This window comes from Helicoverpa armigera, chromosome 19 (assembly GCF_030705265.1).
Source record: "Helicoverpa armigera isolate CAAS_96S chromosome 19, ASM3070526v1, whole genome shotgun sequence".
Lineage (NCBI taxonomy): Eukaryota > Metazoa > Arthropoda > Insecta > Lepidoptera > Noctuidae > Helicoverpa > Helicoverpa armigera.
The window spans coordinates 190,205-211,419 of record NC_087138.1 but is presented as its reverse complement, the minus strand read 5'-3'; the positions used below and the strand labels follow the sequence as shown (position 1 = coordinate 211,419).

The 21,215-nt window shown below is 39.2% G+C and overlaps 2 protein-coding genes across 2 annotated transcripts; one reads left to right on the top strand and one right to left on the bottom strand.

Annotated features, from left to right (window-relative positions):
* Nucleotides 1-1,421: 1,421 nt before the first annotated feature.
* LOC110380395 (host cell factor 1) lies at nucleotides 1,422-5,688 on the top strand. The gene has a single exon (XM_021340362.3). It carries the CDS (start codon nucleotides 1,558-1,560, stop codon nucleotides 4,081-4,083), a length of 2,526 nt encoding a protein of 841 aa, XP_021196037.1. The 5' UTR covers nucleotides 1,422-1,557; the 3' UTR covers nucleotides 4,084-5,688.
* Nucleotides 5,689-8,936: 3,248 nt separating this feature from the next.
* LOC110380393 (cytochrome b5) lies at nucleotides 8,937-15,460 on the bottom strand. Its single transcript, XM_021340359.3, has 4 exons — nucleotides 15,316-15,460; nucleotides 13,147-13,276; nucleotides 11,871-11,999; nucleotides 8,937-9,636 (listed from the first exon to the last, which is right to left on the bottom strand). Exons 2-4 carry the CDS (start codon nucleotides 13,264-13,266, stop codon nucleotides 9,517-9,519), a joined length of 369 nt encoding a protein of 122 aa, XP_021196034.1. The 5' UTR covers nucleotides 13,267-13,276; nucleotides 15,316-15,460; the 3' UTR covers nucleotides 8,937-9,516.
* Between the last annotated feature and the right edge of the window lie 5,755 nt (nucleotides 15,461-21,215).

Genomic DNA, 21,215 nt, shown 5'->3' with positions numbered 1-21,215 from the left:
GCGCGGGCTTATATAGCAACATTCAGCTGGTAGTTTCTTGATCTCCTACACTATATTATGAATGGAATGTGCAACGATACACCCGATGTAAATAACTTAAAACGACTGGTCCAGAAATCTGAATTTCTTGGTTCTGGCTTTCGGCTTAAAGGGCTTAGTGCAATGTTTTTTTTTTTACTTGGTACTTACTAACTTTAGTAGGCCTGCCATCTGTCACTTTCTTGGGAACGACTTTTTTTAATTCCCAAAAGAAAACCTCCCATTGTATAATATTTTATAGGTCTAGTGAGTTGACTGCCTCGTTGGTTTAGTGGTCGCAAGTGCGGCTTCTGTGCTCGAGGTCTCGGGTTCGATTCCCGGTTAGGGCCTATATCGCTTTTTCACAAAGCAGCCCGTAGTCTGGAATTTGGTGATTGATTCACCCGTGCATTGGAGATCATGTACATGTCGGTCCTGCGCCTGGGGCCCGAGTCTCCTAGTTTTACTTAAGCGGTCTACGATTCACATTCGGCTGCGATCCAATCACGACTCGATTACGATTGAAGCGTATGTGGCAATCCGTTATTTTTTCTTTGAAATAAACGTTTTTATTCTTTTCTGTTATTCAATAATGAATCATTTTGTCTACAAATGATTTACGATTGCAATATGATTGTAGAGCAAACTACCGTATATACCAAAATCACCAAAATAGCAGACCAATCGCAAACCAATGGAATGTCATTGGAATACGATTGGTCTTATATTTGTAGCAGAATATTCAATTTCTATTAGATATGAGATGGAGAATCGGGCCCCTGAACTCTCTCCGGTCGTGTCGGATTGCCGTCCCATCGGGTTATGAGAGTGAAGGAATAGGCAGTGCACCTGTGTCTGCGCAAATGCTCATGCACTATAATATGTCTTGCGCAGCTGACTGATCTGTATAAAAGTGAGAACAGCCGCCGTGGCCGAAATCGGCCGTGGACGTCATTATTATAGGTCTAGGAGCCACCTAATAGGTGTAACTCAAATATATCGAAACAAATAATTCACTAATAAGTATATCGAGAAGAAAATATAATACATCCACATAGACAAGATGAAGCAAAATCGATTACAACTCTTAAACTAAAACAAATGAAAGTTTTGAAAAAAATAAGGTTTATGAGGATAGAGAGAGTAGTAATTAATAATTAAAATTAGGTTTCTTTTTTGTTAACCATAATTAATTTTAATTTGCAAACATTCTGGCTGAATATTTTAAAACTATATTTTATCATAGACAATTTCTTGACGTCCGACGCCGTTCTTTCGGTGTCCGTGATATTGGCAGCGCTGTTGCTAACGCCATTTTTGTTATACACTCGAAGCTTCATATGGTGATTTTTTTTTACTCATAGCCGTTACCCACGAGTGCGAAAGAGAAAGTCGAAGGAGACTGTAGTACGTAGCTTCGATTACACCGAATATTTTCTTCAAAGCTTATTTACGACGTTTCTCATTGTCTATGCTGTAGATACGCATCCCGAGCGATACATACGGTGTAAAGCTTTTAGTGACAAATGTGTAGTAAAAATGAAGGAAAACGCCGTACTTAAGTGGCAAAAAGTATACAATCCTACCGGCCCGCAGCCACGACCTCGCCATGGCCATCGCGCGGTCGCCATAAAAGATTTGATGATAGTTTTCGGCGGCGGAAACGAAGGGATAGTTCATGAACTTCACGTCTTCAACACCACCACAAACCAATGGTTCGTTCCTGTCACAAAGGGAGAAGTGCCCCCAGGATGCGCCGCCTACGGCTTCGTGGTCGACGGGACGCGTCTCCTCGTTTTTGGCGGCATGGTGGAGTACGGCAAGTATTCTAACGATCTGTACGAACTGCAGGCCTCGCGGTGGGAATGGAAGCGTCTCAAGCCCCTACCTCCCAAGCAGGGTCTCCCGCCGTGTCCCCGCCTGGGCCACAGCTTTACCCTGCTCAATGGAAAGATATACCTGTTTGGTGGATTGGCCAATGAGAGTGACGACCCCAAGAATAACATCCCCAGGTACCTCAATGATTTGTATACTTTAGAGCTGTACCCAAATTCTTCAATGACAGTATGGGACATACCACTAACATACGGACAATCTCCGCCGCCACGCGAATCTCACAGTGGAGTCTCCTACACAGACAGAAACAGTGGGAAATCATCCCTGATCATCTACGGAGGTATGAGCGGGTCCCGCCTCGGCGACCTCTGGGTGCTCGACGTGGACAGCATGTCATGGTCTCGCCCTGAAGTAGGTGGCCCACCACCCCTGCCCCGCTCCCTGCACACTGCCACAGTGATCGGCCATCACATGTATGTCTATGGTGGGTGGGTACCACTTGTACCCGATGAATCTAAGCTTGCCACACATGAGAAAGAATGGAAATGTACTAACACACTCGCTTCACTCAACCTCGAGTCAATGACATGGGACAATATTGCCTTGGACAAGTTCGAAGAGTGTGTTCCACGAGCTCGAGCAGGTCACAGTGCTGTGGCCATTCAAACTAGATTGTATATTTGGTCAGGAAGAGATGGCTACCGGAAAACTTGGAACAATCAGATTTGCTGCAAAGATCTGTGGTACCTGGAGGTTGGAGTGCCTCCTCAAGCAAACCGCGTGGCGCTCGTGCGCGCCGGAACCACGTCCCTGGAACTGTGCTGGCCTGCTATGAACACAGTCACCACGTTCTTGCTTCAAGTACAGAAATGCGGCAAGGTCACGCCTGCTCGCTTCCCAACAACTGCAGAACCCCTGACTGCTCCACCACCAGCGTCGCCAGTCGCAAGCCAGCCCGATGCCAGCAAAGCATTCGGCATCACGTCTCCAGTCGCCAGCGGCTTGCCGCCAGCCGCAGAAGCCGCCCGCCCTACGCCCACTATCTCTTCGCCAGCTCCGGCACCAGTGTCAACTCCACAGAAAATCGTTCCGACACCTATTAAGGTTCCCGCGCAGGCTGCCGTCAAAATAACACCTAACACTCCAACATTAAAACAAACTACGTACCAGACAAAGACCGTAGTGAAATCTCCTGCGACAGCGACAGCAGGCTCCTCACAGCAAATCAAGGTAGCCGCCGTGACGCCGCAGGGCGTGACCAGGATCGTGAGCGGCGTCGGGACGCCGGGCACGGTGCGCGTGTCTACGTCGCAGTCCAACGCACAGATCGTGCTGAGTTCGGCGACGGCGGGCGGCGGCTCCACTCCGCGATTCGTGCAGGTGAAGACTGGCTCAAGCGGTGCCGTACCAGTCAAACTCGGCGCTGGCAACATGCCCGTTAAACTAGCCGGCAACGCGGTACCTCTTAAAATTGGTACGGCTAACCTCCAGGGCAAGATAACTACTAACAGCGTGCAGAAAGTTGGTCAAATGGGCACATCAAATGTGCCTCTAAAACTGGGCCCTGGCAATGTTAAAATAGGCACAAGTAACGTACTCGTTAAGACAGCAGGTGGCGTTCCGATTCAAGCTGGCGTTGCCAATTTACAGACAAAAGTTGCTGCTGGTGTGCCAGTCAAACTTGGCGCGGGTAACCTTCCCGTCATAGCGAGCAGTGGCGGCGCGATACAGATCGCAGGCAGCGCGCTCGGCGGCCAGCAGGTGAAGACGCCTGTATACAAGATCGTGACCGCCAAGTCCGGAGAGCAAGCAGCCACCTCGACCACGAGCGTGGTGGCGGGAGGCGCCACCGTGCTGCGGCAGGCGGGCGGTAACGCCGGTATTCCTGTCATCATCAAGAAGACGCCCGGCTCCAATGCACAGTCGAGCAATGCGCCGCAGTATGTGACTCTGGTGAAGACGTCCACCGGCATGACGGTGGCGACCATGCCCAAGGTGGCGATGATGCAGAACAGACCAGCCGCGCCGTCGTCTGCCGCGCAGGCACAGAACATAGCGCCGGGAGCTACTATCGTGAAGCTGGTGTCGACGAACACGGTGGGCGGCAACAAGATCATCACGCTGCCCTCCAACATGCTGCAGCTGGGTAAGTCGGGCGTGGGGGGCAAGCAGACCATCGTGATCACCAAGTCGGCGAGCCAGGCGGCGCAGTCCAGCCAGCAGCAGTGAGCGCGGCCGGCGCACCGCTGAACTGACGAGTATCCTCGGAGTGGGCTGAGCTAGCCGCGCTAGAGCGGAGCGGTGCGGCCGTAGCGTCGGCGCTGCCACTGAGTGACTGATGAGTATGCAGAGGTGTCTCTAGATTGTAAATTTCAATATTAAAAACACTGAGTGCGTTTCTCGGACTACAGTATATTCTAAATCATATTGAACATAGTATATGAGTCTTTTATATGTTAAATGGGTCTGTGTAGAAAATGTCCTCATAGAGTTTTTACTAAAATATTTTATTTACTCTTATAAATTAATTATATTAATGTATGTGACTATGCACTAATTCCTACATTAGTTCCAATCTGTGCAGTGAGTGCGGCTCGCATGAGTTCTCAATCAGGTTTGATGCCCGGATAGGAATTTACACTTAAGTGCCTGTTGTGCAGTTTTTGTGCTTAGATGTTGTACCAGACGAGGTGTTTGTGAAGTAGACTTATTTTTGGAGATGTCACATTAATAATACACAGAATAATTCATGTTAATTATAAGACTTAAGTTTTAATACTTGTATTAGATTATTTTTGTATGTTATTGGATTTTGTTATACAACTATGGTTAGTAAAATTATTTTCCAAAAATTCATCCTGGGTTTGTGTACAATAACTTTATCCAGTATATTGGTTTATCTGAGAGCTACACAATTTAATAAATTTGGATACAGCAAGTACAAGACATTAAATTTTGGTTTGATGAAATCTGTCTTCCGCTTTATTAAGTTTCCAAAGAATCCTCCCTCAATAAAATTATGATTGATTTCGGCCACGTCGTGTGTATGTAGCGTGCTAGAACATATAGATTTATATTATATCCCCTGCTCCTAACGGCTGCACACACACTACTGCACGTTGTTCACAAAGTGAACAGGTGATTGATGCGGCCATTAGGAACACGGTGACTTGTTTCTTAGTTTTAGTTAAATCACAACGTAGTATGCACTATTTAAGTTTTATATGACCAGCTGTTGATTTTAAATGGCATTTTGTTGACATGCAGTAATGGATCAATGGTGTATCTTTAACTACATTTGATTCGCAAGTCCCGAGGCTATTTACAGTATTTGAGACACCCCATTGATCTGAGCGAGACGAAACTGAATGCCTGTCCGATGGTGACGCGCTGACTTGTGCCTGGACGTAGTGTGGGGAACTCTCGACGTGTTCACGTCGCCACCTTTATTTCAACTATGACAATTTCATTGATAAATCTATCAATAACTGTTCCGAAAATAATAATTATAGAATAAAAATGCAGAATGTTGTTTTTTGGCGCGAATACGTTCTTAATCAAAGGGATCGGCGTCTAATCAAGTAATGTTTGAAAGCATGGCATAAATATTTTTTAGATTGTGTTAAATATGTATTTAACTGTTGATCTCGTGGTAAGAATGATGTTCTGCGTTTTTATATATTTTAGTGTAAGTGTCCTAGGTGTACGTACGTAGAATAATCATAAAATAATAAGGTAAGCGAGGTATGGAATGTAAATATCATTAAGTAGATAAATTTAATGTTATAGTTTGTTCATATTATGTTCATTTGCTTGAATAAACGATTTGGATAAGCGCAACTTTCATTTCCAAACCACCGCCGACGATAGCGTCGTTGCGTAATGACAATACCAATTACGAGTACATTATTATCTTTTGTTTAGTCCACGTTTAGTCGTAGGATCCAGAGTAGGTCACACAAAGTGAGAAGTTTCAGAAATAGACAAGTCCAATTCTGGGAATTGAACCCAGAACCTCAGGTTCACTCGCCTATATGAACTGACACGTGTTCATGATCATGTTTTATGAATCATCATGACTGATAAATGCACATTATTGTAGGTACTAATTATAGTTACTGCAAACTTAACATTTTATTCACATATCTGTTATTTCACAATTTACATCCAACTTATTGCATTGTGAAACCATTAAAATAAGATAATTTAGTGACATCTATGGTAATTTACTCGCACTAGTACGGCAATCTCTTTAGTCATAGTATACTCTTTACAAACTAGATGTCGCTGTCATACCAATAAAATTGAGCGTTTAATGCAATGTACCTAGTCTTAATTTACATTCTGAACAAGCTACAAATTAAATTCACGTTTTGAATAAAATATTTATGCATTATAAATTTCTTTGTAATATTCTGAACTCACATTTTCTAATTTTCATATTTAATTATTTAAAATAGCAGCAATAGATGTCGCCACTAGTTTTAATGAATGAAGACTCCCGCCTTCTTTACGTCTTTGTGTAGTGTAGAAGTATAACTACACATTTGGTGCAGTGTGTAAACTGTAGCATACTTTTATGTCTCCTACGAATATTATAAATGTGATAGTTTGTGAGAATGTCTGGATGTATGTTTGTTATTCTCACAAGCAAAAACAGCTGAACTGATTTGATTGGATTTGTAGAGAGGTGATACCCTGGATTAACACATAGGCTACTTATTATCAACACACCATCATATCGCACATTGCGGGCGAAGCCGCGAGGGGAAGCTAGTTTTATATAAATATGTGTATACTTGAGTTGTTTTAAAAAAATCCGCTAATTTCTAGAAAGGGAAATGATGCTCCTAGTATTTTCTTACACGCAAATAGGGGTGCCTTCATTATGCAAAGGCACGAAGGAAATGCTAAAATGCATTTACGCTTTTTGTTTAGACTTGGTTTAAACCATGTTTAAGCGCATACTTTCTCAGTTGGACTGCTTGGTTGTATGCTTTCCTGTTTTCTTTATGTACCTATTTTATTTTAAGAATGCCTGAATGAATGAAAGAATGAATTTAAGAAGCTTTGACTTTGACTTTGCCAATAATACCTATTTACTTGTTTAATTTCTAGCCGGTAGAAGCAACTGCAAAATAGCTCCCTATTCAACGCAACATTGTACCCTATCCTTATAAGTATGTTTAGCCATAAACACTCTCATTTCGCGGAATGCAGCTTTTTCCACGTCGTCGTGCATTTAATTAAGTAAGGTTAGCAGTGCATGTATCCACTACTTACCAGTTACTGGAAAGCGTGGTGCAGTTCTAGTTAAAGATAATCGCAGGCAGTTCACTCATAATAAATTCCGCTTACGCCGTGATTACAGACATTTTAACACAGACACAATTGAATACCCACTTATGTGAGCATATCTATTTCTATTTAGTATCGAGTAAGATCTTAAAAGAAGGTTTCTTATGCTTACCAATATACTAAATGCAAAAGTTAGTGCCATTGTATCGCTTTCACGCTGAAACTAGTGAAAAGCTGAGATTTGATTTAGCATGGACATTACTTTCATTCCGTGTGCGAGGCATATTTCCCCCGGACGCGGACGAAGTCTCGGACAAAATCTAATTAGTTTATAGTGAGATCCTGATAAGTTCAAAGCAACCTTTAATAAATCAATAAGAAATATTGAAAGCTGCACGCTGTGACACTGCACTCGTGAACAGTTCTCAAGTAATAAATGGTTGACAGCAAATGTTTATAAAGTTAGGCCTTTAAAAATGTACCGCGTTGGACCTCCGTCCGATAAGTTACAGCTAAGTTGTTCAACAGAAATGGCGTTGATTTGTTGATAAAGTTCTGTATTGGACATGCTTGCGATTTGTGGCCGAGGTAAAAATAAATAAGGGATAGAAGAAGGGTAAATAAAAGGCAACTTAGCGTAAAATAAATCTAAGTATTTCTTCCCTGATTTACTGACAAATATCCGCTTACCTGAGAGATGATAGTAACTTGAAAAAGGATAAAATATATTACCAAAATTTTATCCAGTTGCTAATAAGTTACTATTGCTCTGTTAGGTTCAAGGAGCAGATGAAACTGCAAGTATATTCCTATTTAAGTAGCTAAAAGAAAAAAGTTCATGTGTAATCACACAACCAACATCCTTATCCTAACAAGAGCAATTTGAAACCTAAGAACAGTGTTGCAAACCTTCTTTATTGGAAGTTTAAAAAAGTTAGGTATAAAATCTCCATATCGGAGCAATAACATCAATCTTATACTACACAGCTATAGAGTAAAGTTATTAAGAAGCCGTCGCGTGTCGCGCACAATGGCGGGCCGTCAGCTGCCGCTTCTCACTGCAACATGTCTGCTCTCCGGTATTGTGTCACATTGCACCGCATTGTGTAGCGTTACAGCTTCCGAAGCGTGAGTATTTTGTGGACAACACGTTTGATTTCCTCTATTTCGCCTCTGGTTCACAGACGTTTTACTGCCGTGAAAATCTACGGTAAGTTCACTGCTGTTCACCGGCACTTGTGTTGTATGTTCACTACTTATATAAAATGCGCCGTGAACAAGAGCTCTTAAGTACATTAGGTTTGAAGGATATATACCCTATTAATTGTTATGCCTGTTTATGTTCTAAGTTCTGACTTTGGTTCACCTATGCTAGATTTTGAGCAAGTTGTAGCACGGAGTGTTGTGTCGTTCGAAAATATGTAGTTAACGCTTATTGATGCGACTTATAAATCTCTAAATCGTGCATCTAATTAGAAAGACTCAACACAGATGGAAATTAAAGTCCTTACACTGCCTATGTATGTCTCTGCGTACCTCTCTACATCAATAAGTAGCCTCGCTGTCAATCCTCAGGTGACTTAGTGAGGCATGAGTTGTCACACGTCATCACTCCTGTCACCCCGCGCCTGTCGGAGCCACGCGCCAATCACTCCCAACTCGCTGATGGATTTAAAACCTAATCACATCCGAATATGATTGGAATTACATCTCATTTGGGGAACATCCTACAATTTTGGGATATTTTATGACCTTCAACTGATGAAGGTGTTGAAAGACGAATGTATGTTTTTATTTATAAATATATTTATAAAACAATTTAATCTTAAGCCTAAGTATTAAAAATAAATCGTGTAAGTTCCTCATTAGATTACAAGTTTCCTCATCAAAAAACTGTAATTATTATCTACATTTCAATAGTTGTCTCGAGCAATGTTCATTTGATTGTATAAATGGCGAAACGTACTTATTTCATACAAAACTTATAAATTGCCAGAAAGTCTCGGAAAGCGACTCAAACTTAAATTAATTGAACACATTTAGAAACTTGGCCTTTAAACAGACTTAGCCTGCATCGAAGTTTGGGCGTATTTCTCCAAACTGGAATATGTGCCCGGTAGCATGTTTCTGCGTTTAATATTTAATTTACAATTTGGGTGGAATTGATACAGGCATGGATTGCTACACCTCGATTTGAATTGAAAAGTAGCTTACCAGTGCCAAGTACCTATCAGGAATAATTGAGACGCGCGAAATGAAACATGGTTCTAAGTATGTTCTGTTGATGTCGTGTGGGCTAGACAAAGAGGCGTCGTGTTCCATGATGCTAGAGTGCTGTGAGTAAAGCTGGTCAGTACGCGGCGGTCAGCCGAGCAGGCCGCACGTGATGACGCCGAGACAGCTCCTGCTGGTGGGCTTGTCGTCTGGCTTCACTGCCACCACCTTCTTCTTCTTCTTGCCATTCGCGTCGAAGCGTTTCTCCTCCTGAAATTGAGGATAGAACTCTTTAATAAAGTGTCCATAACTCTGTTACAAATAGACTGATGAAGACATCTTGTGAATTGCCCTAAATAAGAAATCCTTATTTAATCTGGATCACTTTTCCTTAATAAGAGCTAAAATTAGGACTTCAAGTTTAAAATCCATTGAAAAAAGACTTAAAGTTAAATTGGCTCTTTTCAAAAGCTGGAAATAAATTCCTTATCCCGTCACCATACAGAGCACAGATCGGCCGACAGATACAAAGATTCGTATTTAACTGTTTGAAACAAACTAATCAAGCTAAAACAAGCCCGGGGCGTCTTATCGCTCACTCATTGTGCTTCATTCACTCGCGAATGAACGATATTTGTCAATAGTCTTTAGGTCCTGTTCAAGTATTTCGCCGGAGTCTCAAAAGCAGGCAATTAATGTATTTCAGAATGTTTTGAAATCTTGATTTACTTATACAGTTTGTAAAGGTCAAGTTTGGTATCTTTAGATTGAAAATTCCGATAATAATAACGTTTATAGATACCTAAGTAGTTGTAATCTAAGTAGTTTACACCTATGTATTTCCTACATTAGTGGTATCTATGAAACTTGATGACCTACGGTATTTTGAAGAATGCGAAATCGATCAACGTGACCGGGCGTCATAATTACGCACGCGACTTCTCTCAGTAAATACAATATAAAATGAGAATAATGCATACTTATACACTCTGGAACAGCATGCCTTTTAAGACAATCGTCTAGTAGCCCGTTATAGCGGGTAATAGCGGCACATAGCGGCTATAGTTTGCTATAGCTGTGCGATTGCGTGGCTACATCGAAGTGTACTCGAAGCCGAAAGGAAACCTCTGTACAATCGACCACATAACAATATGAAGACGTGATCAGTTTTTATTGGTTGAATAGTTCTGCTATTACCAGAGTAGCAAGTTTATATGAGTTCCTGGAGAGTTAACTATACCAAAGTCAAATCTTTGAAGATATTCTGTAGCATAACTCAAATGTGACTCGTTGTCATTACATTCTTTCCGTGTAGGGAGATCCGTATGTATGTATATCCAATAGTGGAACATTACTTATTTATTTTTTTATAGCCAAGTACTTGTGATATTTTGGGTTTTAATACTCAGAAATCACGAATAGCAACTTGAAATTATAACTCATAACTCTGGTCCCAAAACAACAGATAACGATGATAATTAAATTTTTATATAGGTATCAGTAAGCTCATTATTATTGCTACTACTGCATAATTGGTCATCGTGATGTTTACGGTAGTTATAGTAATCAGGATTTATAAAATAATAAATTATAATGCTGATAATAATACAAGTTAATTAGCTGATATGCACTGTCCAATATTTAGTGACTAAGCAATATTCTTTAAAATTCCCATTTTTTTATGGTAGATTAAGAAGAGGCTGACTTAGACCAATGAAAAGATGGAATTGCCTGACAGAGGATATGAATAAGACAAGAGTGGATGTTAGTAACAGGAATGGAAGCAGCAAATAACTTATGTACAGAGTGGGTACAAGAGTTCAAGGCCATAGTACCCTATAACTTCTGTTATCTGGTCGTAGTATTTGGGCAGTAATTACTGATAACGTACTGATAACAGTAACACGTACTGATTATTGCTTAAGATTAACTATGCGGATGTCAATTATTATTATCAAGTCACAACTGGTTTACTGTAGGCATATTTGTTTTATTAAATCATTGATACATTGCAATAAGCTGGGTTAATGTGAAGGTTTATCTGACTATTTGTTTGTTTAGATTTCAAGATAAACCATAGAATTTGAAAGAAATTGATTCAGCTGATATTATTGCACATTTGTTGCACTTGAACGCAAATAGATACCAGCTACATGTTGTAGGTACATTATTTGGGTTTTCAGGAAAGGGGATAAAATTTGTACCGTATAAAATTCGAGCTCCTGTAAGTGGGTTCCTCGAAGTCCGATGATTTATTTGTATTGGGCGTTTTAAAGTACTTGTAAAAGTAAAAAAAGTTACCATAAAACTGGTTAACAACAATGACGAAATGTCTTGATAAGTTTCAGGAAAAGCGAATCTCACCACCACATAGAGAGACCACATGTTTAGGTCACTGTACTTACTGAGCCGACTGTACTAACTGATTTTCTTATCTGTACATACATACTTATACTCTACATTATATCCTCACAAAAATATTCTCAAACAATAACATAATTTACCTCAATGATTTCTCCGATCTTGTACTTCTGCAGCACGACCCTGGCGTCTGAGGAGTGTCCGATGTCGTCGAAGGCGCTGGTGGCGTCCTGTCCCGCCTCCTCCAGGATCGTGTCTGCGCCGCCGGGGTGCTGCAATACCAGGTAAGTATTCCTCGGTCAATCACCTCGGTATCAACTTGTTTCCAAAAACAAACTCTATTTTAGGGAAAATGTACGAACTCATATGTAATGGACTCAGAACCAAACCAATAGTTTTTTAACGACTTATTTTTACTTGATGCACATGAAAATACACCGCATATTACGTAGGGTGTTGTCAAAAAGATATTTTGGCACCGTTCGTAATATTTAGTTAAAATAAATACTTGTATAGGTATTATCAAGTATGAATCGTTGACCTTAGTAAATGACTAATTCTCTATCTTCTATCTCTCTATCTATATCAACTATCCATAGTGTATAGTTACAGCCTATTTATCGTCCCACTGCTGGGCACAGGCCTCCTCTCACACGGAGAAGGATTGAGCATTAATCACCACGCTTGCTCAATGCGGGTTGGTGATTTCAGACTATATAGTCCAGGTTTCCTCAAGATGTTTTCCTTCACCTTTTTAGCAGCCACTGGTGTCTAAGATATACTTAGAAAGTACATACTAACTTAGAAAAGTTGCATTGGTACTTGCCTGACCTGGATTCGAACCCGCGCCCTCATACTCGAGAGGTTGGTTCTTTGCCCACTAGGCCACCACGACTTTTTATCCATAGTGTATGATAGTTAAATATTCTCTAAGGAAATGTTGACGTTGATCAAGATAAGTTAGGCCAACTGAAGTAATTTAATAATTTTGATCTATTTCTATGCTAGGTTTAACAGAATTGTTGATCAAATTATAAAAATAGGTTCTATTTTTTACTGATAGAAATCTCACCTTTATTTTCTTTCTCTAAATGTTTCAAGTTATTTTTAGCCGACTTAAACATCCGACTGTTATTTTTATGGTCATCATTTTCCCCGGCATTTACAAACACATTCAAACTTTTTACATAGGTCCAATAAGTACAGAAGCTCAGATAATTAATTTATGCATTAATGATAGGGTCATGTATGATAGGGTCGGTGGCTTATGCTCCCAGTGGTCGATGCGCCTTTGGTATTCGGTTAATTTAATTAAAATCATTTTTCGGAGGCGTTCTACACAGGTGCTTCGTAATTATATGAATTCGTATTTTCTGGGCCCTAGTTCCCTGAAATAAAGGAATAATGACAATACATTACCTCGTCGAGGTAGTTGGTGAGATCATAGACGGCGTCCTTGTAGACGATCCAGAGCGGCTGTCCGTTGGTGCCGCGGCGCGAGCGCACCTCCGCCAGCGAGTACTGCTTCACGTCGCCCATGCTTGAGTCTCTGGATCACATAGACTTATTAATAAATAAATATAGCTACATAACTATGTATGACTAACGTCGAGTACATAGGTTTTGGTATTAATTTAAAGTTTTAAAACAGGTCTCAGAACCACCGAAACCACTCTGCGCTTAGTCTCGTTTTAATTTTAATAATCCCGTGCATACACCCTGTGACGCAACTAATCTACTAAACTCGACTCCTACGCCGTCCTGAGTAATATTCCGTAAAAATTATAAAAAACCCTTTTCTTTAACATTTATACGTATTAAATCCAAGTTTCGTACAAAAAGGTTGCTAAAAGTAGAATTTTAATTAAAATATGAAGTCTTAACTGAAAACTCGACAGAAAAATATGAAAATATTCGCGTTTCGACATTAAAGGACTGGCGACGCGACATATTAAAGTTTCTTACTTTTACAAGTTCGGATGAGTCGCCGACGCAAAGGAAGCCGCACCCTGTAGGTACTTGCACCGGAAATTTTTTTTAAACGTGTAAAGAATTAATCAGTTTCTGAGAAGATATGACTCTCTTCCTGATTATCGGACTCACCTATTTTATGGCAATTTAGATACAATACAGACAACGTGTAACTGATAAGATAATCGCCATCATTTATCTAAATAATTAGATAAGTAAATATTATGAAGTTGCGTTTCTTATTTTCGCGAGATTAGATAGCTTTACAATAAGAATTTAGCTTCATAATCGCGCGATAAGTGTGAAACAATCAACTGTTAGTGAGTGATAAGATACAAGTTTAATAGACTGGAAAAATGAGATCGAAGTGTTGAAACATCGCTTAAAACTTATTGGGATTGCACTTAGGAATTTGCTATTGTTGTTAAGTAAATAAGTATCTTATACTCTGCACAATTGTCTATTCGAACTATGAAGAATGAATTGAAAAACATTTTCAATTAGTGCTGAAAAGGTGTGAAAAGATGACTCCCTCTCGATACTTATATCGATAATAGTATTATCGATAAAATATCGTAATAAATTTATCTGCGATGACATAGTCAAATTAAGTAACTGTGTTCGGTATTTCCGCGATTTAATGTGATTGTAATGAGTACGGCTTGATTGACAATTTTATGTTGAATGTTTTTCGACCTATTTGTAAGCAGGTAGGTTTGTTACGTGAACCCTATTCAACATATTTTTAACACCATACATTTTTCATATATTACCTAAACCTGTTAAAAGTTCCGCTAACGAGAAAAAGCCCTTTTATTATTTCACAAATAAATAAGATACTCCAAACCTTACATTTTATTATGATAACTCACTTTGTTATACTAAAGGATTAGATACTAACATTTAAAAAAACCATTGGATTGTAAACCTCCTTTTTGAAAATTACGGTTTTTCACATAAGCCCGTTTCGGTAAATAAGGAAAATCAACTAGCAGTTATATCTGACAGCTGATAGCGATGATGCAAAAACTGAGATGTATGATTCACTCGCAGTTTCCCACTGTCTTATTTCTAGAGAGGCTGCGCAGGAGACAGCCGTGTCGATAATTTTTTATTGGGTTTTCTGTGCATCAGAAAAACACGCGAAAGTTGAGGTAAAATTCATAGTAGACAGTGGTTTTAAGAGCATTGACGTTTTTGATGTCGGTGAAAGTTCAAGTCAAGCTCAATTGAGCCTGAATTTATTGCGACATTTTGTCCCTGACAAAGGCGGTGAGCTTTTTGGTAGCAAATGCTAACGTTCTGAAATGACAATATTTATGGGAATGCATTTATAATGCATTTGTTTGTGGAAGGACTAATTAAAAATTTTAGTTATTACTAGGATAGGACAATTAACTATTCTCAAACACGACTGAAGTTGTGAATTTACAATATCATTATTTACCTACATAAAAATCGCTGACACATGCGCTAATGTCATATTATTTCTTTTACGACTTAAGATCATCCACTTTTTTAAACCTAAGTGGCAATTTTTTTTTAATTTTAATTTTTACTTCCTAATTTAATTTTCATGAAAATTATAAAAATAATATAATTTTTTGTATTACTTACATAATGTGAACAGGTCTGTCGGTCGGCGCGCGCGCGTGATAACTGTCGATTAGATTAGTTTCGGCAATGATAGTCTATCACTGGCGCAGATTCCGCCGATACTCGTGACGTCACCAATTCGCGTATCGCTTCAACGTACACAATAGTAATCATTAATTGCATACTTTTTATTTTATCTATCAGTTGATAACATAGTAAAGTAGCTCTCCATTTTAGTTGACATGTGAAACAAACAAAATATGATCGTTTAACAAAACAAACACTCTTGTGATGATGGTAATTAATTCCTCACAAGTTATTGCTATAAGAATACGCACGCACCACTAACTTTCAGGCGGCTGACGCCGATAGTTTGCTTGGGCTTAAATCAGTATGGAGATGAAAATTTATACGCACATAACAACGATCAGAATCAGGTATTTGGCCACTATCAGAGAGACTTAAAACTTAAATTCAGGATTCTCCCAACAAAAAGAAATCCTACAATCGACCAAATGTCGGGTAGGCTTACTATTTTATTCAAAAAAATATAATTATTTCAGGTATTAACCATTTCTTCTCTAGATGATGATGATGATAGCTATGCGCTGTGAGACGGGTTTTCCCACCGAATCAGCAATACTTTTATCAATTCTTCAGCTATTGTTATCAGTGGCTGGTGTATGCGAGTCACTGCGGAAATGATCTAAACGGATCGATTACTGCACAATGATACATAGGTATGTGTTTATCTATATTTAATCCTGTAGACGTTAATTGTTCCAAGTTTTTGTAATGCTTACCAATAGGCATTGACTCAAAAGATAACATGACACTCTATATAATATGTATACCTAAATCTCGTTTTTTTAAAGAAAACTACAAACTAGTGTTTGTAAACCAGTGCTTACATCCGTAGCGAAGCCAACCTCCCTTGAGCAAAGCATTGTATATTATTCTATTATTATCATTGAACTATCAAAATAAATACCAACCTATCTACTCGTGAGTTGCATAATTAGCATGCAGTTTATCTAACAGATAACAAGATGCATGTTTACAATCACGTACGATAGATACAGTTTATTGACTACTACGAGCCACTCATGCGCAAGTGATGATTACTGATAAACAGATAATATACTATTACATATAGTATAACAGTCGGTTACCGCGCTGTGTGAACCGTTCGTCACTTGTCACGGGTTAATAACTCTTCGTTTATAAGTGGGGATTGTTCAGTAGTTAGGTACGTTGTGTGGTAGATATCAACTGTTCAGATAACTAGGGGTTTTTGAAAGTTTGAATGACATATTTGTCTCTCAGTCACATGTAGGTATATAATGGCTACTACTCTGTTGTTTGTAATAAATTGGATGAGGTCAAAATGAAAGAAAGTTTAGTACAAAACATATTATATTTAATTTTATAAATTAAATACTAACTCTTAAATATTGATTAAACATGCTGACTCCAGATCTCCGAGGACAACTCTCAATTAAACAATAAAGTTCAGTAGATTTATTCCGCGTTGTTCATATTTTTACCCGTAAACAATGGTTGGCATTTATAATGTGTGGCAGTGTTGCAGACCGCTGCATCTCACGCTAATTAGCTGCATAAAATGAGTTCATTAAGTACATATTTATAATTGGAAATGTGTAAATTGATATCCTGTTTTTAACATATTATTATGTAGATCATTGTAATTTTGCACGAGATACAGATCTATTTAAAAGCAATAAAGAACAAAAGTTATTTATAATTGAGCTATAAAAGTATAAAGTAGATAAGATGTCTTGCCTTAAACATACTTACCTAGTTGATGGAGCTATGGACAGCAGAGCTGATACCCAGCTTATGGTACCTGATGGAAATAAGAAAACATTACACGCATGAGTGATGGTGAACAAAGGTATAATAAATGTGGAATGAGAGAATAAGTTTTGGACGTAACTCTGTAGACAAAAACCAATTACCATTGTACCTAGATGAGGTACCTTCGTCACTGATACTCACCAGTCTCCCGACGACGAATCTCTTGAGGAACAGCTCGTAGACCTGCGGCGGCATACCAGATGCTAGCATGGCGGCGCTCGCATCACCGCCCGCGCACTGCTGCAGCACGCTCGAACCACCTCGGTGCTAGAGGAGGGGGGGGGGAGGAGGAGGTGTCAGCATACAGATGCTATTTTAATAAGATACAGCTTGAGACTGATATGATGACGTCAGAATGAGGTGGGTGGAAGAATAAGACTTGCATAGACCCGTAATAAATAATGTGATAGTTGTAGGAGGATCGTTATTCTCCAGGATCCTCCATCCTCTATGTGTTTCGTCTTAAAACTTGTCAATATGTGAGTAAGTGATAAAGAATCTTACTAATTGCAGTAGCCGTCAATATCTCGTACAATTTGTACAATAGCCATTAGTAAAATAAATGTAGGTATGTGTGTAATACATTTCCGCACTAAATCATTCGGCAGTCCTTTCTACAAAAATTACAGTAAGCCCAGAGTGCCTCCAACGCATACGAGTCTGACTCGCCTACAGTCCGCCCACGCTACGCCTCTCACCCGTGAATACCAGTCGCACTGCACAACTTATACTAGCAGTACTTTCAGTTGATTTTATTTCTAGTAGGTAACTATTGGAAATGTGTCGGACAATTTGATTTTGGAAAAAAAAAATTCATTTTTAGTTAAGTCATTTAATGGGTAGTATACCCACGTATCTCGTGTCAATGCACCCAAATTAAAACTGTGTGCATATAGATGAACATCAGTTACGTTTGCACATAATATCCTAAAAATGTTAAGGATATTATATGCAAACTCGTAACTCCACTACATCACAGATATCACGTTTCTCAAGCACCTGTAATAGGTCTATGTAAAGTTTGGTTACCGATCAGGTTCATAATATGATCTCACTCGGTCATATCAATACAGTATTTGTGACAGTTGCAGTCGACTGGCCACGCCACAGACGTGCAGTCACCAAGCGTCACTAATTGACGATAGCGTGCGGCTAGCGTGCGGCTTACGTGGTAACTCTAAGCTCTGACTGCAAGCATCACAAACCAATCCGATCTTGTTGAACACAAAGCGTTTGTGGCAGATATACATGGATTCATAGGCGCCGGTAGTGGGATCGCGTCGAGTCTCCGTATTTTCGACAATACTGGCTACTGGCCGAAGTACATATAGTTATTAAGTATTAAAGTACTTAAGTAGTGTAAAGATTTCGCACTCCTACAGATTAATTAAAACAAGCTTCTTAACTACTGTAACTCACATAGGGCGCGAACTCTGTGAGGTCGAGCACCAAACCCTTGTATACTACGAACAGACAGCCGCCCGCCACCCCGCTGCACCGCTGCACCTCCACTAGTGTGTAGTTACGTTGCACCTGAACATAAACAACATTTAGTATCAAAAACCCGAAAGCTAAAGTATCGGCCGGATTGAGATGGCAAACTCAAATCATTTATTTCATTTAGGCCTTTACAAGCACTTATGAAGGTCAAAAATATAAATAAGTTTGATTGTAGTTGCCCATTCCAAAAGTAGCTTCCGGGTCGAACTATCGGAGAAGAACGACGTCGTGAGTTTGGTTTCCAAACATTGTGCTATTAACGTAAATCTTCTCTAAATACAAGCTTATTGAGCTTTGCTATAATATGATTATTAACGTGGGTAATATGGAACTCACAAGGATAGTAAGCATGGTCGGCTTTTTTTTCTAAAAAAAAAAAGCAAACAATATTTTTCCTGAAACACTCACGCTCGTGTGCAGATGAAAAATATGCGCGTAGAGGTAAATGCATTTATTCTTTTGTAATACACAATGACAAAGAAATATGTTTTTGTAGCCTTTGTCCTTTCTGAGGCTCTGTTATTTGATTACCTACATGACAATGTATTCAAAAATCAACTTGTAAATGGCATACAGACAGACCTCTGATTTTTAAAGACTTTGAAAATAGTAAAAACCGGAAAACTTTATAAGCTTTGTTAAGTGTGTTATGTGCCGTCAAAGAAAACTTCAATCCACTTCTATAAATTAAGCTCAAACTGACAGAGTTATTATGTATTCTTAGCAAGAATTTTATTTATAAAGCGATCAAGCCGCATATTGTCGATCCGCACGCGTGCCAGGTGAATTGATGATCGCGCACTCAGGACGTTAGGTAGGCTGTGCCTACTGGTAGTTACCATTTATACTGCTACACGCTTTAATTTAAAAGTTTGGAACGTGGTCAATCTTACTAATAATCTTACTTAATCTTTGTACGTACTTTTTAAGTATATCTTGGACACCAATGGCTGAAAAAAACGTGAAGGAAAACATCTTGAGGAAACCTGGACTATAAAGTCTGAAATCACCAACCCGCATTGAGCAAGCGTGGTGATTAATGCTCAATCCTTCTCCGTGTGTGAGGAGGCCTGTGCCCAGCAGTGGGACGATAAAAAAAGGCTGTAACAGTAACAGTAATCTATCTCTGGATTTCCTAGGTAAGTATACTAAAGTTCTAATTTTGGCATGAGCCTCATACGAGTAATCTCAAATTCCTATCTTGAGTAAGCAAATCAACGTAGAGATAGGTTATATAAATTCACTATTAACTAGTGATAAAAGATGAAATATGATGACATACCTGTTTAGACTTATCAGGGAACACGTCGAAGTCGTGAGCGTATCGTGCGAGTGTGTGAGTGACCCCTGCCACCTGACCAGCAGCCTGCACCGCCAGCTGCCCTGTTGCCTGCACCGTATTACTGAGGAGTTGGCCAAACTGCGGTGATGCTGGCGCTTCGGTGAACACTGTTACACAAGGAAATTTTGACTTTAGGAGATTTAGGTAGTTCTGGTGTGTAATTAATACCTCTCTATAGCTTAGCGTCTAAGCTGTTATTTTTTCACCAGAACTAAAGCTTAGACAGTATGCTTTCTGAAGAGTATGGTTTCTAGAAAATACGTACTTAAGAATACTGTAAATTTAAACATTAGAATAATGCATGTAAATGAAGCATTAGAATTACGTATGGTCCCAGAACACTTGTAACTATACCCACCTATAGTATTTTCTACTATGTCGTCATTTAGGACACCACCGTTCTTCTATACGTTTGTCGGAAAAATGACTGAAATGACTGCTCAATATACCTCGTTACACAGATGGCTATTCTTGATGACAATAAGCCAGTTTACTTGTGTTAGTAATCTTGTCTAATCTGTCCTGTCAACAGCGAGTGTTTGTTCATTGTTCTCGGTAAATCTGCTGTTGCGTCTGCCTGTGGTAACTAATCAGCCTTGTATGTTTACCCGACTGCGCGACGTAAGGTAATGTGTTTATTAGGTACGTGTAGTAAGTATGGACAAGTTAATGAAAACAACTAATAGAAAAGTAAAATTATTTTTAATTAGTCTAGGTAAAATAGGTTTAGGTCCAGAAATAGTGCTTCTGTAATAATCTTTTGTTCCTATTAAGGATATACCTAAGACAAAGGATTATATAACGTCTATACAAGCTAAACAAAAAGGTTAATAAGATCTCGATATAATCTGTAAGCTGATAATAATCCTATAAGTCATTATTGTGGCAATCTGTTTCCCCCACACAGACATAGTACATTATTGAGTCGACTGTTACTCAACTGTCATTTATTTTGTTTGTCAAACCTTATTGGACGATAAGTTATTAAGTAAGAGCAGATGCAAAATAAGGTGATTAATAAACAAAATAATATTTAAATATTCATGTTCAGCGAGACATAAATTAGCATCGGAAAATAGCTGTTACACGGGTCGCCTGCAGTCGCTGACTTGTTTTGTACCTGGTTATAATGGAAATGACAATTGTACAATGAAATTAGATGAAACTTTGCCAAAAAAGAGCTTTTTATTATTTTTTTATA